The sequence below is a fragment of the Macrosteles quadrilineatus genome, unplaced genomic scaffold, assembly GCF_028750875.1.
Source record: "Macrosteles quadrilineatus isolate MER2022 unplaced genomic scaffold, UCM_ALF_1.0 Scaffold_1__1_contigs__length_201487025, whole genome shotgun sequence".
Taxonomy (NCBI): domain Eukaryota; kingdom Metazoa; phylum Arthropoda; class Insecta; order Hemiptera; family Cicadellidae; genus Macrosteles; species Macrosteles quadrilineatus.
This window is the reverse complement of record NW_026542594.1, coordinates 24,793,614-24,819,725: the sequence shown is the minus strand read 5'-3', so window position 1 is coordinate 24,819,725 and position 26,112 is coordinate 24,793,614. Positions and strand designations below refer to the sequence as shown.

At 36.2% G+C, this 26,112-nt stretch overlaps 2 protein-coding genes across 2 annotated transcripts in view; one reads left to right on the top strand and one right to left on the bottom strand.

The window, feature by feature from the left end:
* The window catches only part of LOC128995331 (phosphatase and actin regulator 4-A-like), a 172,794-nt gene extending 153,981 nt beyond the window's left edge, over positions 1 to 18,813 (bottom strand). The window contains exons 1-2 of the mRNA XM_054420319.1: positions 18,594 to 18,813; positions 4,714 to 4,812 (exon numbers count right to left, since the gene is read on the bottom strand). Coding sequence (XP_054276294.1) covers positions 4,714 to 4,812; positions 18,594 to 18,693 — 199 coding nt within the window. The 5' untranslated portion in view covers positions 18,694 to 18,813. The remainder of the gene's footprint in view (positions 1 to 4,713; positions 4,813 to 18,593) is intronic.
* Positions 18,814 to 22,098: 3,285 nt separating this feature from the next.
* The window catches only part of LOC128982886 (GTPase Era, mitochondrial), a 28,134-nt gene continuing 24,120 nt past the window's right edge, over positions 22,099 to 26,112 (top strand). Inside the window, exons 1-2 of the mRNA XM_054401936.1 lie at positions 22,099 to 22,588; positions 24,115 to 24,239. Coding sequence (XP_054257911.1) covers positions 22,322 to 22,588; positions 24,115 to 24,239 — 392 coding nt within the window. The 5' untranslated portion in view covers positions 22,099 to 22,321. The remainder of the gene's footprint in view (positions 22,589 to 24,114; positions 24,240 to 26,112) is intronic.

Genomic DNA, 26,112 nt, shown 5'->3' with positions numbered 1-26,112 from the left:
ACCCTTCTCGGACGGGTGATGGATATATCCGCCTTAGGCGATAAAGGACGGGTTAAAGATATATCCGCCTTTGGCGATAAAGGACGGGTGACGGATATATCCGCCTTTGGTGATAAAGGACGGGTAACGGATATATCCGCTTATGGTTTTTGATGTTCCGGACGGGAAGCGGATATATCCGCCTTCTCTGCAGATAGACTGGCAAGTGCTTCAGCAGTAACCAGATGTTTCGTGGTACCAACACCAAGGCGCCACTTTCCTGCTCTCTCCATGGCTGCGTTAACTCCCGCACTTCCCCCCCTCTCCCGTGACTCCCCCTCTCCCGCGCACCCCAACCGCTCCTAATCTCCCCCCTCGACGTTTCGCGCTCAACACTACGTTGTCTTTATTTATTGCCTAACGTTGTCATGGTCATATCTTTAAAGACGGGTGGCGGATATATCCGCCGCTTTTCTACTCTTACGCGGACGGGTAGCGGATATATCTGCATAGTTAAAAACGAGTAAAAAATTATTTTGACCTATGAAGTGTTCCATTGTGTTTTTTATGTATACGGTACTTGTATAACAAAACACAAATAAGGAAAATTAATTTTTATTTTCTCCTATAATTTTTTCCCGTTCTATGTCACGATTTCGCCCGTCCGGGAAGGGTTACAGTTAAAGACATAGGGTTATTGTTTATTGTTGGGCTCTAGTGTTGACTCAGGCTATAGCCTACCAATTAATTATTAAAGACTGTGCACATTTTTTAAGCTGGATATGAATGCAGGGTGAGATTTCGTAATAACTGTATAATTATTTTGACTGTGATTCTTGTGATTTTTACCAAGATCAACTGTTTACTATAGCCAAGGCCAGGACCATGATCATAGATAGCTGGTCCACGTCCATGTGAATCATCAAAGAGCTTCTGACTTTTCTCAGGATCAAATCTGTTACTTTGTGACTATTATGAATGATATGAATAACTAACCTAACCTCTATCATAGAGGTTTTTGTCAGATTTATGAAAATTGTGTTGAACTATGAGTAGGCTATTCTATATCCAACAATTTTTATTGGTTCCCGTACCGTACCCATGTTAATGAGTTTTGTGGCTCCATGTTTTATAGTTCAACTAGTCTTACCAGCTGCACCTGTCTTACCGTTCTTTGCAGTAAGTTTATGGGGAAGCAAAATATTTGGTCCTTAAAATTTAGTGTATGAAATAATAGTAGACCCTACACTTATACAGATTATTGTATCCACAGGTTAAGTGTAACAGTGTAAGTTGCCTGTACAAATAAACCATTTTCATTTTATTTCATTATTATACAGATCCATCATCAGCGCAAATCAAATACAGCACTTTTTCAGCAAAAAAGAATTTTTTTTAGATTTAGACAAGTGCTGAAAATTTATGACACTGCCGTACCTAAGAACGATATGGGCAGCGCTACAGAGATGCACTGTAAGATTCAACTTTAAAGGTAGAAAAGTTACACTTACCGGTACTTAAAATGGTATTTATTTTAAACACCCCTGAGGCAGCAAACATGCATACCAAGCGAATTTTTTTCTGTCTGATTGGATTTTTACTACAATATTTCCATATGAGAGTCATATAGGTACCTAACTATAAATAACATTCGATCAAACGATGATCAAATGTTAATAGAATAGGATTAAAAAAATCAATTTGCCAAGTTTGATAAAAATATATCCATAAACAAGCAAACTACAAGTCTTCTTTTTCCCCATAAGAACATGGGAATTTTCAATGTACAGATTTTTTAGAAATTTTCTTTGTATCCTTTAATTCTACAACATCGCTCCAGTATACAAAATTGTTAGTTTTTTAAGCACTACAGTTGTAGTAAAAATTTGGTGTTTCCATGTTATAAGAAGAAAAATTTGGGGAAAAAACAATTATTGAACAATTTTAAAGCCCTATAACACCACCCCGATCCCGTGATCCAATCTTACTGGTTAGCAAACCTGGACCAAAATTACTCGAGCTATCCTTTTCACAAACACACACATATTATATCTAAATTATTGTGATTTTTAAGCATTGGGGATTGTAGCATTTTGTTTAGAGTTAAAAGGACCATAAAATACAAAATTTGAATCAAAATCATTAGATCCATTTTTGCAAAACACTTCTACTTTTAAGTTTTTTTAATGGTTTTTATGGGAAAGTCACCATTAAAATCATAATTTCATTCATATCTGACCACAGGTGTGGTCTGTAGCGCTGTAGGCTCTACACAGACACACACATCACTTTGAAAACTACTTTTTGGTGTTCAGGGGGACCCTTAACGGATATTTCCACCCAAAACCTAAAGATTTTGATGAAAACAACACTTTCTCCATATCGCCTACTATGTTTATGAAGAGAAAGTAAAAAACACTCAGTATAAATTATTTCTGATTAACTCCCAAACCACATCTTAATCCATTATGAAACTCATCCATTAGGTAAACCTTTGACTATAAAAAAGAACTTGAACTTCTTTCCCATGATATGTTCCAAAATCCATTGACCAAGTAAGTTGTTAGAATAAAAATGATTATAATTCAACTGAGCCACCCTCAAAGTGCTAATGTAATTTACTGATATCTGTTGAATAAACAAAATTGTTACCTAACTAAAATAAACTGAAAAGACAACTTATTTTCAAATTGATCAGGCTTGACACCTTCAATATTCATTTATAGATAAGAATCTACATACGGTATTTACTTTGGCCCCAACGTATCAAATATAGTGACTGTTCATGCTGTACATGTTACAAGCTTCTTACAGCTCATCTTCTGCAGCATTCTTGTAAAATACAGTAGATCCTCAATTACTCGAACCTTAATATCTTGAATTTCATGATATCTCAATATTTTTTATCCCCTTGAAAACCAAGTAACAATGCTAAAATTATCTCAATAAGTCAAATGTTATTACTCAATAGTCAATTTTCTATCAATAATATTCAACTTCTGTAACTCAATTTTTTTTCTGTTTTTCAGCCTCAGTAACTCTAAGTTTACTTTTATAAGTTAAAGTTCGCATGATGCTCCTCAATAATTAGAAGTTTTTCCGTACAGTACAAGTCAATTGTACTTTGATTCCTGTTGAGACATGAAAATCCAACTTCCTGTGTTTTTTTTTTAGCGGTTTCGCTAGTACTGTACTGTTAGTCTGCCAGTTATTGAGATAATCTTGCGCACGTCGGATGTCATGTCGTCAGTTAAGTGTAAGTGTAAAATTTGATAAATGACCAAAAAAGAAGAGTGATTGGCATTTGACGAAGGATAAAAAAAACAGGTGAAATCACCAGGGGATTTGGAGTTCCGCCTAACAAATTATCGACGATTTTGAAATACCGAGGAAAGTATGAGGCTGAAGCTGGATTAACCAATAAGAAGATATGAAACATTGTGAGTTTAACCCTTTCAGTGCTATGCGACGATGTATAGTGCGTCTTTTACCCGAAAAGTGCTATAGATTGATATATCGTTGTTTCCGTTTGGTCCGAATAGTGCTAAAAGACGATATATCGTGCCGGCGCGACTCTCGACCGTGTGAGTTTAAAGGGGCATATCGGTTGACTCGGTTGTTGTTTCGAAACGGGGATGGTTTCTCTCGATTTCTCATACGATCGAGGCCCATTATATCATTCCTTAGCACTTTGGAGATGAAAAATTGTATTTTAACTGATTTTTCTCTCTCATATTACTAGACTTCGCTCTCACACTTTTTGGACGAAATAAGTCAATAACTCTAGCATTTTTTGGAAAATTACAAATAAAATTCTAGCATCTAAAGGGTTAAATACATGGACCAATGTGTGTGAGCGAGGTTGCAACACTGTCAAGATAAAACATTCCTGTATCAGGGCCGATTCCAAAAGGTCTTGATGTAACATCATTGTCAGACTCGGAACACCTAGGTATCTCGAACTTTTTGGTATAGCACCTTCATAACTCGAACCGAAACTTGATAAGTCGAATTTTTATGATAGCCCCTTCAGATTCGAGATATCAAGGTACTACTGTATATCAATTTGAGCGATGTTTGTCGAATATTTACAAAATAACTTCTTGATCAGCATTGTACGTGTTATTAAATTTACAGAAAGTAAATAAAAGAAACGTCCTATAACACTTATAATATTTACAGAATATTACAGATTTTGAATATTTACAGATACTTATATACTCACCCACACAGATTAAATATTGAACGTTTTGAAATTACCAGTATTTACACGTCTTTGCATACGCTCAAATGGATATATCTGGATATTACCGGACAACATTGTTTTTGCTTCAGTATACAAAAGTCAATGGATTGTTGAGTAATATGGCAGAATTTGTTGGTACCAGAACTTGCATTTAAGCTATTTTAAAGCTCCAAAACAATCAAGTTACAAAAACATTACAACGCAGGTCGCTGGTTCAATTCCAAATTAGTTAATTTCTGGACCCAGATGACATTGCCATTAGGCTGTTGGTTAGTTTACAAAGCTATATAACAAATCGTTGATGTAGGATAAAGACCAGGTTTGGACCATTGCCTTAATGACGACAATAGAATAGATGAATACAAAATAACGTCATGGTTTGACCCATCCTTCTGAAAAATGTCATTGGTGGTAAAGTATACTAAAATGAGTACTACTGTAGTTTGATACTAAACCACCACCATATATACCTTAGGAATGAGGCCTACCTGTATCTCCATTACAGCTAGCTGTGGTGGAGGGGACAGGGGGGCAAACATCCCCCTCCCCCTCCGCAGATGACGCCACCTCAGCAACTCCATTCTCCTCTGGACAGTCACAAACCAAATAGTCACTTTGAGGTTCAGCACACAAATTCAAAATTACTAAAATTACATTTAAAAATAAAAATAATAAAACAATGGTTAAGATTGAGAATACCTCCTGAAATAGGTTATTCAAAATAAGTGAGCTTTTGAAATGTGCATAACTATCAACACAAACAAATCACAGAAAAGCCAATTTTTCTGATACTGAAATGCTGCTCACAAATGGAAGTTACTTCTAGTTAGATGCTTCATGCTTCCACCTATTGAGGTAAAAAACTTGTTTTCATGTGGGTTATCCTAGCTGAAAAATAAGGCTGAAGAATTGTGAATGTCGTGCGAGTTTTTAGTACCCGCAGTTTTTAAAGTGTAGCAACCTGCTGAATTTGGCAGCCAGGAAAATGGCTGTATTTGTCTCTTGTGTGAAGTCTATGCAAGCAGCCATGTTTAGCAGCTAGGAAAACCCACCAATACAGTTCGTTTCAAGCCCTTTCTGTGATGTAAACAATATACGGTTAACCAGTAGAGAAGTTTGTGAACGGACGTGGTAGAAATTTGAAGTACGTGGTTGTACTCATACAACCCTCAGGATTTAAGATCCAACCCCAAAATATTTTCTGTATGGAAACAGGCAGAGTTGTGATTTTTGTAATGTTACTATTTAAAAATAATTTCTCCATGTTACAAGGTGGTTAAGTGTAAGCACTTATATAGGGGCTATAGGGGTTTGACTTTGAGGGTCACAGAGAAACTATATATTTTTGCTTTTATGTTAGAGAGGGTTTCCTACCAACATTATTAGGTATCATTCACAAAAATGACAAGTAGTAATATGACTAAAGGGGTGTGACTACATCTAATATGTTTACAATTACCATTGAATCATTAATTGGTAAAACAGTATGCAGAAAATGTTGCCCATGATGGTTGTAAAACAGAAACCACCACCACACTTGTCTACCCCTTATCCCAACCATTTGTGGTACTGTCAAGTTGATGCCACACCACGAAAACAACACAAGTTATAATACTGTATATAATTTGAAGTCAGAACTATCAACTCATATTGTAGGAATGCACTATTTGAGAGAGCAGACTATTCAAGACAGAGTTTTGAAAACCTATGCATGGAAAAAAAAATGTGACAAGTAAGATTTTTAAAGTCTTTTAAAGGAGTTTTTACAGTCTGTTGCAAGTACGGTACTACTGTATATGATTTTGTATCTTCTGCATTCTAAAAGCAAGTAGGGTAGGGTGGTAGGGTACAGACCCAAGCATAGAGAGCATTTAAACTTGAATTGGTTTTAACGGGGCAGAAGAGCATTGTAAACTCTCATTCCTAATATATTCCTCGATTAGCTTTTGAAGATGTCTTGATTAGTTTGTTAAGACTATGCTCTATTTTATGATGTCTTGGATGCAAACAATTTTGTATTTTCTATCTCTTGTATGTTTCCACAGTACTTGCCATAGCCTCCTATAACACAAGGCGGCGGCGTTGGGTGGTATGTTGCAACATCGCAACGTCATGCCTATTGTCATAGTAATAACAGAAATAACAAAAGTGTAAACATAATAATTTCCTATACTGTCCATTATAAATTAGTACAACAGCTGTTTCAGTTTGATGGGACAGCTGTGTTGCTATGCTACCAGATGAGGAGGCTATGGTATTGCTCTTGGTCGGATTCAATTATTTCAAATTTTAAAATCAGCATGTCACTTACATAGGTACAGATAATACATTACTGATTACTGCACAATAAATAATATGCATTGCATACACAAGACATAACTTATTTTTTTAATCATCTGACAACACCCAGGACTTATAGAGCGTGCGAGGTTCATTTTAACCTTTCTCTGGACTGAAAAAAAACTATCTTAGTTTTTAATTAATTATCTAATATCAGAATATTTAGGGTTCTAATTAAGTTTCAGTTTATTAAATCAATATATTTTAATCATAGTAGCTTATAACAAAAAGTTATATCACATCATTACTCATGGTTTATCACAATTGAAATACTAATATATTATTTTGGTGGCTTAACAGTTACGCCTTTTCTCACGAAACCGCAAACACCATTTGAATGTCAGTAAAGATATTTTTTTAACAAATTATATGTAGGGAAAGTTAATGTAAGGACCTTTAAAAAAGACCTACTTGTAATTATCTAGTGTTCAAAATAACAAGACTATCGCAGAGACAATACTGGGAAACACATTAACTAAAAGAGTATTAAATAGGGCCTACAACAAACTAATCAAACTGATGCAAATAATGTTCATAACTTTAACTATGAATGCCTGGCCATAAGGTAGCTGAAATGTTATCTACTTTGGATTCAAATGTTTTCTTACAAAATGTATTCTTCTTTGTATACCCAAATGTAACCTTATTAAAATCATACTATAGCAAAATCATTGTCGGGAGACTTTGCAAGCAGAATAAGTTACTCAGCTACCTTCTGTTGCCCTATCATAGCATGTGCACAATGTACAATAAAGGGCAAAAGCAATTTATTTATGGGTTACAAGACCAAAGCATCATTGTTCTATTTTGTTACAATGCAGGGGCCTAAGAAGTATTGTTTATTTGAAAAGCTATTTGTTTGCTATGATAGCCTCTTCTATGTTTAGCACAATCTCTTTCAGAAGATAAAACTGTGAGTTATAGTAAAATGTGTGCTATCACGGAATTAATTGCTAATTGTAATGAGTGATTAACTCGTAAGTACTGCATATTATAACTTAGAAAATCGTATTAAAACTAGTCTAACAGTATATAATCATTGAGTTGACTACTATGGTAGTCACATGAGTTCTTCGATCATAGTTTAAAAAAAAAAAAGAATGACTGCAGGAAGGTTTATAAATAGGTAAAAAAACATAGATACTTAATAAATATATCACGTGTGTTTTACCAGAGGAAGAGTGTTACATTTCAGAAAGTGGAAAATGGCTGATACGTAAGCTAGACACCCTGTTTCTGAAGGTAATTTTCCTGTAGTAATACTGTCTATAGGTCTCTCTGATATGGGGTGACATCTGTAAGTCCACAGGCCTGCAGAACTTCAACTCACAATACCTCTTCCATATATGCTCGTCATAAGAAAAGGTATGAAAAAAATACTTGCAGGTGGAAGTCCATTTAAGAAAATCGTCGACCTGTAAATATTTGATGATCTTCAGTAAAACTTCAACCGGTAAAGCAAAAAGACCGACAGAGGTTTGGTGGATTTCATTCAATATCACAGTCCGAGCAGGAATAACAACTTGATTCTTAAAATTATAGGATAGACTTTTAAGTCTCTTGAAAATGACCTGATTAGGATACAAAGCTACGTAATCCGAAGGGTTGATCACCAAAGCAAATGTTCTGTCACTGCACCTACTGTACATGTTGGCTACGAAGCAGCTGCCTACCGGAACACAGACCAGCTTACACTTCTCGTCGACAAACGATGCAAGGGTGAAGTATATTCTAAAGACTCCATCAACATCCCTCCAGCTTCTAGGACGAGCTGACAACTGCTTGAGTCTTTGAGCATTGTAAGAGTAACTTCCATCACCCGGTACAGGGTCGGAAGGAAAGGGAACAAAACCTGATTCTACAATTAGGATGTAAAGCAAGACGACCAGAATCTCTTCAATTGTTGGATTTTCAAGGGAAAACATCAGATTTTGCATGGCTGGTGACATGTTTGGATACTCTTCCACAAGCAGGGCTCCGAACGGTCCTGCAATGACAAAATAATTGTGTTGGAATGAGTTCTTATCTGAAGAACTACAGCAAGCCACCAACACAAACATGCATGGCACACAACAAACACAACAAAATGCAAGATGGAACACAAAGATACATGCAACGTCACAAAAGAAAACTCCAACAAAACCAGGATGATATTATGAAAATATAAATAAAATTCACAAGCGTGAAAACAATCAACTAGCCTAACCAAGAAACACTGAATTGGGAAAAAAATTGCATAGCATACAAACAAACAACAAATCCGTTTTGAGCTAGAAACAAGCACACAAGAAAACGGACAAGGTTGAAATGTTATTTATGGAACATATTAGACAAAATGTAGTTAAAAAGTAAAAGAGTTGGGAGAATTTGTTGACCAATATTAAAAGTTGTCGCATCAAGTAGGCCTACTAGAAGAAAATTATAAAGAGAGAATGCCACTCACTATAAATTTTTGTGTAGGCCTAGGGTTCAAGATGATACCATTGACTTTAGAGTTTATAGTAAATGATACACTCAAATACAAACTGAGTAGTTTGTAAAAGACTGCTGATGTACTTTTAGAGTGGCGATTAGTGAGATAATAAACTTGTGATGATATAATTATTATAGGCTTTAACATTTCTATTTCAGTGAATCTTCTAGGCCTATATTATAAGTTTAATCAGGAAAATAAGAGTGCTAAACCCTTTATTTTAGGTTTAGGTATTTATAGCAATTTGCAACAAAACAATTCAGGTTATCTACATCTGTGGTCTACATCATCTACATTTTGCTATGATAACTGGAGAATATTATTAATGTACCATTAGCCAGGATTAACTACAATAGCGGTTCCTAAACTTTTTTTTCTAGGGGACCCACTACCACCTTGGAATTTCTTTCCACGACCCACCTATTAAATAGGCCTAATAACTAGAGGTCATCCAGTGGTCGAAAATGTGACCAAAAATATGTAATGTACAGACTTCTCTATTTTCACCCCACGCTGTAAATAAAACATGTGATTGTAATTTCTTTCATTTGTTTTGATTTTCTGTTTATATTTTGTTGCCATTTTGTTACCAGCATGGCAACCAATAAGGCCCATGTTAGTTTTTTTTTTAATTTCAAATTAATTTGTTGTGTTTTTTTTGTGCCTATTTTAATTTATAAAGGGATTCTGCACATTTAGCCTACAGGAAAAAATTTTTACGTCACACTACACTGATTTGACGAACTTTCCACGCAAGGATTAAGTCCAGAAAACAGCTGTTTGCCGTCAGCTTAATTAAATGGGGTTTCATTACGTTCTACTGTACTGTAATGAGTATTACCGGACACCAACCAGCTGATTATATACTGTATTTATTTGGCAATGAGTGAGAGTGGTTAGTTTATAAACAAAAACATAACCTCTCTAGAGGTTATGACATGTGAATGTTAGTCCTTAAGTCGGTGGTAATATATAAGGATCTGTTCGGATTTAGTAGTATGGCGTAAAATATCGTACTTCACTTGTCCAAAATGTGTTTACCGGACTTGTATGGTAATTCCGTACTCGACTTTGTCTCGCACGGGATCAACCATACTCGTCCAGTAAACACCTATTTTCAGGACTAGTAACGTAATATAGGCCTACTATTCTAACAGTACGGTATGCATAGATTTTCCCTGTGATGCATACGAGCTGAGAAATAACAGTTTTAAAGAAACATGCTTGCCTATTATTGTATATAGGTAATAGGCCTAGGCTATAATTACTTATTATTAATCATGCACACTGAGAAATATACAACTAAATACAAATCTTGAAGAGTACAATATCTATTCCAAAACACTCTTTTTTGAAAAACTTTTAATTATTTAGCACAGAAGTTTAGGCCTACTATTTACAAGTGGCTTTATGTGGATTGAATGCTGACAACTACTGTACGAGTTGGGCATTTTCCACGCATATCCTATTTCTATATTACAAAGGTTGCCCTGTCACCTAAATACATTTTTACGACCCAATTAAGCAAAATTAAGTTAATTAGTTAATTAATCATTTCGACTGATTTTACTACGAAAACTCAAGTTAAAAAACCTATGGGTATAAAAGTATGTTCCATTTGTTTACAAGTTTGTTTAGTAAACCATCATCTACCGGCAGTCTAACTGCCAAATTCAGAGAAATTACCAATATTTCAAAATTCAAAAACTAGTTTAGGATGTATCTTTTACAAAAACAGTTTGAATCTATTTCTGAATATTTGAATAACAGTTAAACATTTGTTTATTACAGTAGTCCCACATTTATTTAGTTTATAGGAATGTTTTGTAAATCTAGTTTTAATAATGGACAATGTCACCTGTTTCATCAGCATTGCTGAAAACTTGAAATGTATTGTGACAATAAAGGAATATTTCATTTCATTTCTATGATAAATCCATCCTTACAATATTCCGTATTCCTGGCACTAGCCTAATCATCTCCTAGTTTGTGATAACATCATGATCATCCACTGCCAGCATGGAGTGTGTATTTATTTTATCTTCAATCTTTGGCCAGCCTTTTCTTATTTCTCGAGTTTATATCCCACCTCAATCACCATCAAATACTCCGAACTAAGTGTTGCTGCTGAAGAAGCCATCACCTTCTGAGACCCAATTATTATAATTGCCTTGGCAGGGGATTTCAACTTGCCCATGATGGACTGGATGACCGCCTCCCCAACCCCAATCAACTTGTCTTCTGATTATTTCATTAGCATGATGATTTTTTTTTCAGATGAAGCAGCATAATAGAATTCCTAACGCTCGAGGAGTAATTCTTGGCCTTGTTCTCTCATGTGATGATTTCTGTGATGTTATGCGAGCTTCCGATCCACTACTTAACCTCGGTTTATAATGAACTTACCAATGAACCTAAAGTATCCTCCCCGAATCTACGTAAATACCATGTTGATATGGTTCGGCAGTGGACCGAGTCACTCAACTATCCAGAACCAACTCTACCTAATGTTGAGACTTCCTTTACCCAGTTCTGCTCAGACTTGGGGAGTTGCGTGGCACTGAATTCTCCCAAGACAAGGCTAGTTGGATTATCTGCTTTTCCACGACGGTTCTCGCCTGATCTGAAGGTCTTGATTCTGCAGAAGAATGCTTTGCACAAGCTTTAAATCAACAATGTCTGAGGCAAATTACAACTCCTTCAAGTTAACAAGATAACGTTGCAAGAAGTTAACTAAAGCCCTCTATCAAAAATATCTTCAGAACATTGAAAGCAGTGTCACAAAAATCCAAAGACTCTTTGGGGTCATATGAACACCATTTACAAGATCTTTAACACTCCTAACATCATGAAGTGTGAGTCGATCACTGCGGAAAACCCCTCTGATATGTGTGAAATGTTTGTGAAATACTTCTTGTCTGTTTATGCGCACCCCACCAACAATATTATGTAGTAATAGGATAATATTATGTAGATAGTAGGATTTATGTAGTAATCCTCCTAACTACAACTTTTCTATTAACCTGTCTGTCTAGTGAATAATTGCCGTTTAGGTTGAAAATAAGCCCAATGTTCTCGATTTATCCATGGGCGTGGGACCTGACAATATTACCCCTGCGGTGCTCAAGACCTGCTCTACGACCCTGACCCCTCATCTTTGCATATTTTTCAACAATCTCCTGTCCAAAGGAGTCTTTCCTGATGTCTTAAAACATGGATAACTGGTTCCAATTCATAAGTCCGGCAATAGACCCGATGTAAGAAATTACCGTCCAATTGTGATTCAGTCTGCAGTAGCCAAAATCTCTGAGTCTTGTCCCCAACGTGATGTTCTTTACTTTCAAGGGAATCCTGATTCCTGAACAACATGGGTTTTGACACGGTTTATACCATCACAAACCTATGTGTTTTTACCAATCACGTCTCCTCTGCCTTTGCTCACTCAAACAAGGTTGATTGCCTGTATCTAGACTTTGCCAAGGATTTTAGCAAAGTAAGCCATCCTCACTTAATTATCAAATTAAAGGCTTTGGGAGTCATCGGTCCTCTTCTGCAGTGGTTTGAGTCATACCTAACCCTACAAGTCAAATTCGCTAGCTCCTCTTCCCAGACATCATTGAAGGTTACATCAGGATCAAGGATTAATGATCTGTCCTTGGCCTTTTCCTGTTTGGTCTCTTCATCAACGACATTAGTATTTCCTTCAAGTCCAACTTTCTTCCAACACTGACGACATAAAAATATTTAGAGAGTTTCATCTGTAAACCAACAAGTAGAGCTCCAAGAAGATATTAAGATATTAGATAACAGATTGAACGCTGGTACCATATGAATTGCACGCAGCTCAATGTTAATGAGTCAGTTTGGTTAAGAACTTAGGAATCCACCTATTACCTGGCTTGGAGCCAAATGTCCACATCACTAATGCAAATCGTATAGTAGGACTCATTGCCCGGACATCTAAAAATGCCTTCTCCTCTGCAACAATTAAGATGCTCTATTATACCTTAGTCCGGCCCATACTCGAATATGGATCTACAATTTGGTCCCCCCACCAGTAAGGCCACTACGATTACCTTAATCAAGTCCAAAAACGCCTTTTGCGCTTGATGAGGGTGTAGAGTGGGTCTTAGATACACCGGCATCAACACAACTGTAATTGATTCATAATACCACGTTGTGCCTCCTGCCTCGTGCAGAATCGCTCTTGACCATTGATTTATATTCCCTTATAAGATTGTTAATGGACTGACTGATTGCCCAGAACTGCTGCAGCTCCCCGCTAGACATGCATGTTCCCGCTAGAACTCACCAAGTGCTGACTTTTGCCAAGCATCACCACTCCACGTACTATGTTTACCACAGCACTGTGCCACGCTTGATGCGCCAGGGAAAAAGGTCACAGTTGGAGTTCTTCGGGTTATCTCCTCAAGCCTTCCACAAGCGAGTCCTGTCCTGGGTTTCAAGACTTGAGTGACACACCCCCTTCCACCTGAGTCAACTACAGTCCAGTCCTATCTATTAAGTATCATTAAAAAACTGTCAGCATGTTCTTCTGGTATTTATCATTTGTCTTTTTTGTTATTTTCTTCTTGTAGGTACTTATAAAAAAAAACGTATGTACTGTTAGTGTTAAAGTCTGTCTGTATTTCCGTGTTGATCTATATTAGTAAAAATCTTTGTTTAGGTACTTTGAAAACTATTTCTGTATGTTATCTTTTACGATTAATGATAGGCCTAGGGTACTTCAATATCCAATAGTCAATGATATTATGTAAAATGGTGCATGCCGTGTAACAAATAAATATATCATACCCGAGAAATGGACTTGGTTAAGGTCCTTTGCCTAATGCGGTAATATTGTTTCAAGTCTTAGTGTATAAAACATTTGAAGACACCTTAGAACACGTTGCGTCCATGACTACAATATTAGAGAGTTAAAAATCTCTAAACATAAAAAGTATTTTTTTTAACGGGACTCGTTATTTTTCATTACTTGAATGGTCTAGTGAGCACCAGAATAGTACCGAGCAGGTAGCAATGTGTAAGGCTGTACATTAGAATATTCACAGTTTAGCATGATTGATGTTTCTTTTAGCTAAAAACTACACAACACTAACTGTTTAAAAATTTGTATTCCAGACAGACAAACAGACATAGCTCGTATTAGAGTATAGGATAAAACATAAGTGGCTAGTAAATTCACACTAAGTGAGAACTTCTTCATTTTAAAAATGTAATGCCCTTCTAATGGGAGCTTCGAACTACTCTCTGTGGAACAACCTAGTAAATGTTTTTTCCCAAAACACTATTCCCAAACTAAACTTTCTCTTAAAATGATACTGAAATACTTACTTACTTACTTGAAATACTTGATCTCTTCATCGTTGACCAACAAATGTTGGATAGATTGCGTCATTAAAATGTTTCACTAATTACTAACACTATATTACATATATACAATTAAACTGAACTGACGGATGTGACTTTATTAGGGAAAGCGAGTGGCTCGTCAAACAGTTCTTTTAAAGCGTACAAGGGCCTGCTGAGTAGCTCTGGCGAAGTGCAGATTTGAATCGCTTTGGGTCTAGAGCTCGGATATTGGTCGGCAGTGTGTTGAATAGTTTTATCGCTATTGAGGGGTATGACTGAAGTGTGTGGCGAAGCCGACAACGAGGTAGGTCAAGGTCACCAGCCCCGCGAGTCCCATAATTGTGCTGCATGCTTCTAGTTGAGAAGTTAGTTAAGTTGCTTCTCAGAAGGACTAAGGTGTTCAGTGTATACTGGCTGTAGACCGATAAGATACCAAGTTCTTGAAAAATCTGCCTACAATGGTCGGTAGGGCCGGAAGATGTTATCAGTCTTAGAGCCCTCTTCTGTAGCAGCAGCACACTTTGAGTTGCGTGGCTATGTCCCCATACCACCAAGCCATAGCTAATGTGACTGTGGAATAGTGCGTGATACATGATGAGCAGGTAGGGGCGTGTGATCTCATTCTTTAGTCTTCTGATCAGATAGAGTACTCTGCTAAGCCTAACACATACCTTCTCAACATGATGATTCCAGTTTAGTTTGGAGTCGACCCAGAACCCTAACAGTTTCACCGCCTCATCTTCAATACCCTGTTTGAGGGTGCACGTGATGGACTGTGTCTTGTCATCGTTGATTTTGAGACGGTTTAACACAAACCATTCTTTGGCTTCATTTAATAGAAAACCTGCCTCTGTTCGAAGGTCATTCAGGTTGCTGTGCCTGGTCAGTAACGTTGTATCGTCTGCAAAAAGCAGTGTGCGCCTGTTAAGGGACAGATCGTTTATCATTATTATGAACAGGACAGGACCCAGAATCGAGCCTTGGGGCACACCATGGTGCATTTCCTGGACATTGGAAGAAGCTCCATGCAGCGAAACAATTTGCCTCCTGTTTTCAAGGTAGTTAGCCAGTGATTTGTGGACCACTCCAGAGATGCCATATTTGATGAGCTTGGCAAGGAGGATGTCATGGGAGACCACGTCGAACGCCTTACTTAAGTCACAGAGACTTAGATGGATAGAGTCGCTAGATTCAAAGGCGTCCGAGATATTTTTCACTAGGCTAAGTAGTGCAGATGTGGTGGATCGTCCAGCTCTAAACCCATGTTGGGAGTCATTGAACAGACTGTTGTTCTCGAAAAAGGCCACCAGCTGTTCTTTCATAACTGCCTCTAATAAGTGAATTCCCTAATTTTTGTAATTTGCTAAGTGAATTCCCCAATGGTAGCCTACAGTTATTTTTCTCATAACTTTATTGATAAGCATTGAAACATTAGATCTTTAAAAAGCATTTAGTCAAATAAAAACTTGATTTTGTAATATAGGCCTAGTGTTTTTGATGAATTTAAAAACATTTATTGGATACTTCCTTCCTTATTAACTACTTTTAAATGCTTCAGTGGGATAGCTCTGGCAAATGGTATGATGATTTCTTTCTTATAACTCTCAAATTCCCACAGTTACAGGGCAACAATATCCAAGAAGTTTTCACTAAGTTATTAGTCTTTGATTATTAATTATTATTAACTTAACTTAATATCATTCGTAAATTAAATTTTGCATCTAGGCTACATTTTTCACGATTAGGCCTAAACAGATTTATGATTCACATCATCCACAACCTAGTTGATGAAATCGTAAACATCTTCCACGATCACTGAGGACATCATCATCGTTTGCTGCAATAGTGGAATCGCAGCGAAAGCGTGAACATCTCCTGTGATCATAGAAAATTTGTGAACATCTACCACAGTCACAAAGACATCACCATTGTTCCCTGGGTTCACAGAACCATTGTGAACATCCCCCTTGATCACAGAGGTCCTATTTATGTAAAACACTTACAGTAATATTTATGTAAAAAGATTATTCAGGTATAAAGACATTTTGATTTGAGGTAGGCCATCGCCGTAAAAAAATTAATAATCTTATTAACCATTAGACATACAATAACTTATCACTTTACCGTGCTAAACTGAACTAGACCTATTTTTTTTCCTTTGGGCTATGAAAAGTAGCTCAGAAAGAAATGACAAAAAACCGTTTTGGAGGTCAAAAATTGGAAAAACAATTCTCACCTTGTAAAACAACGTTCTCATAATCCGATAATGCTGGTTTGAAAACTTGTTCAAATAAACGTTGGTTAGGTTAGGTTATGAATTAACATAACCTAAATGGTACTGTCACAACTGGCCTGTGCGTCTCCCGCAAGCCACTGTTATCGCGTGGATTTTAAACCTTCTTATCGCTCAGCAACCTGTACGATGGCCTTGTGGGCTTGAATTATATGTTTCTTGTTTTCTGAGGAAAACTTTATGACCGTCGTAAAAATATGAAAAAGTTTGGGGTTGATCAAGTAATTGCTCAGAATTACCAAGTTATCAATCGCTTTCAGTTTTTTGATATTTTGATATTTTCTATTGTAATAATAATTAAAAACCAACCAAAAAACTTTAATTTATTTGCACTTGATTTGTTTATATTTACATTCCTGGATACAAAGCCTTTGTTGCATTAACAAAATGCATGAAAGCATCCTGTTAACTCATTTTAACCTCTCTTCTATTGAGGTACCTTCACACAGGTGCTCTGCCAAGTAGTCAAACCCGATGCCTGTCTTAAACGATTGCTTGACAGAATGCCATGAACCCTCTGTGTTAGCGCCAGTTAATGGATCTAAGAAGTTCTTACTATGGTTGACGGTAAAGTGTATGTAACCTACATCAGTCATACCAAAGTAGGACTCCAATAGATCTGTTATAGTCATCGCTTCCGGGAGTACACGATTCGTTATCAGGGGAATAAGTGATGCGGCATCCCTTTTATTGTCCAGACATAGTTTGGTTCAATTAGGTATCTTCCTCAGCGAACTTTACCTTGGTTGTATTATCTTTTCCCAATTCTTACATTCGTCAATTTCTACTAAGAAACCTGGACCCCCTAGCGTCTCTTCATTCTGGAGTTTAACTTATCTTCAACATAATTTATGCAAACCTCTTGGAAAAAAAACTCAACAAATCGGCAATCGCTCTACTCAACACACACTCATACAAGCTATCTTAGCCTACATTCAATCATTAAGAAAGTGGAAAAAACTTAATTTGGATTTCACAAAAAACATTTGAGAGCGTTTACACACATTTGCGATTTTCTTCATCCTTGCCCTTTTTTAAACAACGGTAAGCACTTGATTCTAGTACTTCAATTATCACTTTCATAACGTCTCCGCAAATATTGCAATTAACTTAGATGGTTATTGAATCAATTCCAGTTGTAGGTAACTTTTTCACACAACTAACTTAAGATCATCTTTTGGGTAATTTCATTTAATTTCCTACCTAGGCCTAACTTAGTTGAACGACATTTTGGAAAAGAAATAGGCTACCTACCTAATAAGTGAATGTTTATGTTATTTTATAAATATTTATTTAAGTGAACTCTTATAAAGGCCTAACGTAGGCTAACTTATGTTTTATTCACATATATTTCAAGATCGATAACTTAAGCTTATAACTTAGGGCCTAGTATCTAATGTTTATCAATTACTTCCCTAATATATGAATAGCAATTGATAGGCTATATTGATGTATATAAGTTTTCATTCGGTTGTTTGTGATACGGCGATAATACGGCTTATAAAAGTCTACCCTAATATTCTTTTGAATGGCATAAATACCTAAGTTAACTTAGGCTATTATTAAATAGAACAAATATTTGCGTTGAACTCTAGGTCTAACTTACTCTACACTGTATTTGGGCTGAGCAAGTAACTTACCGACTCAACTTTAACAAAATTGTTTCCAGGCCTAAGTTTAAGTTAGGCCTACCTAAGAAACTAACCTCATAGGCTATGCGAGGTCAGCTATAAATAATAGTTTCAAAATAACTGAAGATTACAGCCTAAGAAGAATGTTATACTTGCATCTAGGTTTGGGGTTAAGATTAGTAAAGAAGGAATATTTTAAAACGTACATTGGTATACAACATATCAAGGCTAATAAAGCAACAAGTAACTAACCATTACCTGTTTTAGACACAGTGTTAGCTGTCAAATTGTCACCAATATCCAAGCAAATATTGGCTTCTTGATGAGGTTCACTATCATTTTCCGAAGTGTCGGCCATTATTTCAAATAGTTTCTTAATAAACTGAGCACAATAGTATTTGAATCATGTTTTAATTCATAAAATTACAAAAATTTATGTAAACGGCACGGAAGAAAAAAATACTTTGTTTTGTACTTTTGTTGTGATGTGAAAAACGAACCAACGAACGATAGATGTAGTTTTTCTTCTTCTTCCTTGCAAAATCTCTCTACGGTTGATTTATTTTCCCTTGGAAGAACTTGAATGTACAGGCGAAACCCATCACTGTCGAAACGTGGTCGAAACGGAGTTTCTAATATTATTATTATAGTAGTATAATAGTGAATACTTGATAATATTCCTCAATTGTTATGGTATTACGAGGACCGTTCGGGAAATAATCTTTGGTCAGTTTGTTAAATAAATTATAATTATGTAAAGAAACCAAAATGTATACATCTTAAACTACACCATAACTTTATTCATTGACATAATTGCCAGATACGTTTACCCTTTCACAAGCTTTAAAATTCTTCCTGTAACCACGGCCACAACTTAAAGATCTCCATTATCCTTAGAGCAGCTCTGCTCTGTGCCATCATCCGAGGACGGTAGCACGGCCACCTTTAACTACAGGCCGTGGCGTGGTAGAATTTGCAACGTCGCAAGTGGTGATGTTCAGTGACAGACGTCCCATAAGATAACATGGCAGACGGGTAACATCAGCTCATTAATTCGCACTTTATTAATTTAAATTTAGATTTATGAACATAAATTTATTAAAATATATCTATATCTGTACTATCTGTATATTGTTCTTATTCCCAACAGTAGATTCCGAAGTAAAACAAATAATTCATCAGTTAAAAAAACAAGATAAGCTCAGGAGCTGATGAAATACCGTCAACGATTTTTAGAGAGTGTTCAGACTTCATCGTTAATCCTCTAACCCATCTCATAAACCACTCTTTTCTGCATGGACAATTTCCCAATGCACTCAAACTTGCAGTTGTATGGCCAATTCTCAAAAGGGGTGACCATACGAAGTGTGATAATTATAGACCCATTTCTATGCTTTCAAGTTTGTCCAAGATATATGAAAAGGCTGTTTTAGAGAGGCTCTGGGCATTTTCCGAAAAGAATAATATAATATTCAAAGATCAACATGGATTTGTCAAAAGCAAAAATACTACAAGTGCAATATTTTCCTTATTGAACCAAGTGGTGCAAGATTTGGATGCAAAGCAACGCTCAATGGGTATTTTCTTTGATTTGAGTAAGGCGTTTGACATGGTTGACCATGACCTCCTACTAGCTAAATTAAACAACATAGGAGTCCGAGGAGTTGCATCAGAGTGGTTTTCGTCATTTTTAAAAGGCAGGAGGCAGTGTCGAAATACAATCCATAGATCACACCGGGCTTCAAAGTAGATTTAAGTCTTCAGAAACTCCTGTAACGAGAGGTGTGCCTCAGGGATCCGTTCTGGGTCCTGTGCTATTCCTCCTCTTCATAAATGACCTCCCCTCATGCATAACCCAAGGTAAACTGTGCCTTTTTGCAGATGATACTTCCCTAGCCTTATCCAGCCCCTCCCTAGAGTCACTTGAGCAAATGGCATTCATAGAGGCAGAGGCAAATACCTTGCTTCAGTGGTTTGATGACAACCTTCTGAAAACCAACACTGCAAAGACCCAGCTGATTAACTATTAACTTTCGAGTCTCAAACAGATCCCACAAAGATCCGAATCTGTCACTTCTTCTTGATCAAACCTTCATTCATCCTGTACAGTCTGTTAAATTCTTAGGCATCCACTTAGACGAATGTTTAAACTTCAAATCTCATGTTGATTACGTGATAAAACGTGTAAGTATAGGCATTTTTGTACTACGAACATTGGCCACAAACAGTCTCGCCAGAAGTTCTTCTGTCTGTTTATTACGGCTTAATATTTCCATATCTAGTTTATGCTCTGCCTGTTTGGGGATATGAAAATAATCATACCGCCTTTCTTTTTAAAATGCAAAAAAAGGGCTATTCGTGGTATATTTTCTCTTTTCAGAAGACGATCTTGTAAGGAATCATTCAGGTCAGCTGCAATTTTGACTCTTCCCTCACTATACATCCTTGAGACCCTTTCATTTGTAAAAAAACATCAGTCATTATTTACCACCAACATTAACTCCAGTACATATAACTTACGCACATCATACAATTTAAACATTCCCGTTCATTCAACTTCATTTTTCCAACATCATCTTCTGTACAATGGAATTAAACTTTTTAACCAACTTCCTCAACATCTAAAGCTGGAGACTGATTTGCTCAGGTTTAGGAGAAATCTTAAACAAATTTTGGTTGAAAATGCTTGCTACAGAGTCCACGATTTTTCCACTGTCATGTGGTCAGTGATTTCTGTCCTGTTAGATTTACTAGAAGGTCAAATTGTTTTAGTTAGTAGAGTGTTTTTATATTTTATCTTTTGTACATTTCATTATAAACTTGACTATTCCAATGCAATGTAATTTTGTAATTCTGGAATAAAGAACTTATGACTTATGTACATTTTTAAGCGGAGTCAATGGGTCTGACTTAGGGGAGGTACAAATGAGGCATTTAGTTCAAAATTCCTCCGTGAACAGCGCTGTAGTAGAGAGCACTTTGGCAATAAAGGTTTACTAATCTCAAAAATAGTTCTGTTCATAAAATAAAATTATAAATGCCTCAAATTAAATTTTACTATTTTTTAATTATAAAATTAAACTATAATAACCTAACCGAACTAACCAAACTTGCTGATAAAGAAATAATATAACAACAGTTTAGTAATCGGAAAAATAATTCTGTTTATTAAATAAAACTAGAAATTGCTCAATTAAAATTTTATAATGACTTAATAATAAAATTAAACTGTAATAACCAAACCAAACCAACCAAACTTGCTGATAATAAAAAAATCTTGGGCAAAAAGTTAATGATACCAGCGGGATTCGAACCCGGGACCTACAGTATATCAGCCCGGCACGCTAACCATTAGACCACCGAGGCCGATGGCTAACGAACGTTTTTTTACGGTAATGGCGTTCCCTCAGCTAACAAGAAGCCCTCAGCTGTCATCGTAGCCTCTTCTATACCTCCCCTGAGTAAATACCGGAGTCAATATTGTCATAGTCCAGTAACCAATCTTTCGTAAATACACAAATGCCATTAGCTGCTTCCAAACAGAAGCAGCTGTTACAACACCACTTGCGACGTTGCCAGTTCGAAGGCCGCGGCCTGTGATTATATACCTGTAGGTATATATAATCAATGGTATTAGTAATAAATGGCTTCTAGAAAAAAGTAACTGTTCCTTTTGCATTATTTTTCAATACTAGAACTGGAACGGATTACGGAAACAGGTTGTGACGTCATTTTGACGTGCGAATAAGTCACTTCGAATGAAATGTAAACATAACCACAAAGTAAAGTATTTGTACATTAACAAATTAAGTAGTACAAGTGCAATAAACTGGATATTGGATAATACCATAATACCCTGTCCCTGTTGTTGTTGGGAAATGGGAAGTAACTTACCTTATTTTAATATAAAGAAAGCTCAGCCCTTGGTAAATTTGGATACGTAGATATTCATTTCTTTCTTATCTTACATTCGAAGGATTATTGCAATGTTTACCGTGAAGCCTAGCTATAAATCCTGCAATATTGTTTTAAACGTTTGCTACAAATGCGGTGTTTATAGAGGAATTCATGATCACTTGTTAGGAATATTCAGACGCAGTTTTAGTGAAGTTGAAAGACAAATATCTCAACCAGATGTAGGCCTAGCCCCTAGTTTGGATGAAAACCCTCTCACTAAAATCTTAAAAATCGCAATAATTGGTACACCAAATTCAGGAAAAAGTACATTCATCAACCAGATTGTTGGAAGAAGAGTAAGTTAGCCTAATATTATATTTTGCTTAATGAGCCTCTGTATTTAGGGTATTGGATAGCCTACCTAGTGCTTGATATGAACCACCTAAGTTAGTATAGTAATTTTCCCTTTAATTACAGCCCGAAACCTAACTTAGGCCGTGCGTCCTGCTTGACCCCTCGAACCAACTTACTAAGTTAAGTGACTTGAGATTCTCTAACTTAAACCCGCTGAGCAAGTCAAGCCAACACCCCTCATCTGAGCAATTTTGTACTTTGATTAAACTTTTAAGAGAAAGGTAGGCCTAAATTGATTATTAAAATCTTAAGCTAGGCCTACTCTACAGATGGAACCCATACAGCCGATAGGAAAAAGTCATAGGCTAACTTATAAGTTAAAATACAAATTTAATTATTAATTGTCGTAAAAACTAATTTTAAAACTTAAGTTAGCCTACTGTTCATTTCAATTGTAAAAAAAATTACATTAAGTTTACTGGTACCGGTACCTAACATAACTTACTTAGTAAAACTAAATCCTTACTTGTAGGCTACTGTACTAAAATATTTATACTGTATTGATCAGCTTGTGGGCTTCACTCACCTTAATTTGTTAATCCAGGACTCGTCAAATGTAACACAACGAAGACACACAACACACACATACACGCACATAAAAATCGTCCTTGGATTAATTTACTCCGACGTTTCGCGGGACCAAGATAATGTCCCGCTTCCTCAGGGAATTAAAACTTTGTTTCTCTCGCGTACACGAGCCGAACGCCTAACCACGACTGTGCGTGTATGTGACGCGATTTTTATGTGCGTGTATGTGTGTGTTGTGTGTCTTCGTTGTGTTACATTTGACGAGTCCTGGATTAACAAATTAAGGTGAGTGAAGCCCACAAGCTGATCAATACAGTATAATAAACCTCGCCTAAAAAACATGTCTTTCAAAAATAAAATATTTATGTTTGCGCAAGCAGGCCTGGGTAGAATGGTTTTAAAGTCGTGTCTAAATTTAATAATCGATAGGCATTTTATGCTGGAAGGGAGTCTGTTGAAAAACTTGATGGCTGACGTGGGAAAGGAATTGAGCATTCTGCTCAATCTTGCACAGGGGACATCAATATTCTGCCTGGGTTTGATATTTTGGTCGTGGATGTGACTTCTGGTATTGAGAAGTGGAACACTGCATTTGATTTCAATCAGGAAGGCGTAGATATAGGCTTCAGCTGGTGCAACTGATTTTTCATCACCATCTCTATCACCTTACTAATCACGGGTCCGTAACTTGAGATACTGGCATGTTCAAATTTTTTGTAGATTGGAAATACCAGTGCATGAATAGGGACTTAAGAACAGTGACTATTCGGTTTCTTACATTACAAGTCTGGGACACAGCAAGTTTAGCTGTTGCATTGAGCATGATATTTCCACCAGCAAGTTTTTTTAACTTAACTTAATTAGTGCTGAAAAAAGTGGAAAACGTTTTTAACTTATTTACTGTGTTCCTTACCACCTTAAATTATGCTAATTGTTTTAGGTGTTTGCCATATCAAACAAAGTACATACAACAAGAGCCAGGGCCAGAGCGGTCATAAACATACATGATACGCAAGTTATCTTCCTAGACACACCTGGATTAGTCTCTCAGAAAGAATCCAATAAGTGAGTAAATTGACTTGTTTATTAACTTACATATGCTAGATTTTAAGCAAGTTAGCCTAGGCCTATCAGAAGACAAGGCTTGATCTTTGGTAGGCTATTTAATTTGTTTGGGAGGTTAAAAATATAAAACACATTACATGTCGTGATTTCCAAAAAATGTTGGTTGTCATAAATTGTTTATTAAATATCGTTTAAATATGTAATAAAACAAATTAGCCTATATGAAAAACATAATTTAATTGTACTCATGTATACATGCTATTTACTAGTAGGCTAATATAGTTTACAACGTTGTCAACTTGTAAGAGCCATTGTAAATAAATAATTATTTTACTAACAGGACATAACAACTTTTGTGTTAGAGAACATTACACCAACAACCAAAATAATCTGATTAATGTTGCAATTGTGGATACATTTTTGAAGATCTTTGTATGCAATACGGTACAGTAGACTCCCTCTAGTTCGGCTTCGGTTGGATCGGCCGCCGGATGGTCCGGCCAGGTCTCAGGGGGACAAGTCATATCGTCACGGGCGAATGGCCTTCAACAGGATTCAACTTGAATGTTTAGTTTCCGGCCATTGAAGTAAACAATTCATGTCAGTTTAGTTGACGGGTGCTTCTATGGGCGAATTGTTGCACATTACCCATGTAAAACTATGTTCCATAACCTCAAAAATACCAAGAACATTTTATAAATAGTTTTTCTTCAGTCTAATATGTTGAAATGCAGTGTATAATTAAATATTTCGGACCATTGTTTTATGTGGTAGGTTCCCCCATTATTGTTTTTGAAACACGGCGGTTTATTTGACAAAAATAAATTAAAGCAAAACAAATAAAAAGTCATCGTTAGCTTCAAGGTCAAGCTATCCGCTTGCACTGACAATCGTCTGCTCTTTACACAACTGATGTCTGCTGTGCGCTTGCTATCTCACAACAGTTTGTGATTGGGTGATTACTGATTAGTAACCATGGCAACTTGTTGAATGTGTGGATGAAGAGAAACCAAGAATAGAAGAAAAAAGAAGAAAGAATAAGCGGTGTTTTACGTCATCCATTGTTATCTTCATCCTATTTTACGACTGTCGTTATTATCTTTAAGACTAAGTAGGTACTATGATTTTATGCTGTTTTATGAGTTATCTGATGTTTTTATCAACATTCTTATGTTCTGAAACAACATGTAGTAGTAGCCTATGCTGACTACGGTAGCAGTAGCTTGCAGTACTAGACTTTCTATTGTTATGTTCTTTACGTGATTTATTGCTGTACGTACAGTGTTGTGTAATTTTTGTTTTGCTTGAGTAAGCGTGATTTTAAACTTCACAGTTTTTATTACTGAACCAAGGTTAATGACTTGACATATCACGATTGCGCAATACTATTATTTGTATTTTGATTATGTAAAATGTACTGCATCCGGTTAGTCCGGCCATTTTGTAGTCCGGCCAGTGGTCCGGTCCCGAGGTGGCCGAACTAGAGGGAGTCTACTGTATGTTGTTTTAATTTAGTTTTGCTCAAAGCCTAATTTTTTATCCGTGTTATAATAGCTTAATTAATATAGTTGATAAAACCATGAAATTTAACTCAAGTAAAAGTAAACTTTCACACAAATTTTAACTTGTAGAATTATCCATCTATATATTAATAGGCAAGCATGTTTCTTTAAAACCTTTTTTCTCAGCTCGTGTGCATCGTAGGGAAAATCTACGCATACTGTTAGAAAGATATTTTTCTGTAGGTTTGCAGAATCCCTTTATAAGTTAAAATAGCTCAAAAATCAGCGCAAAAATTTGAATTTAAAATTTAAAAAGTTAACGGGTCTTATGGGTTGTCATGCTGGTGACGAAATAACAACAAAATATAAAC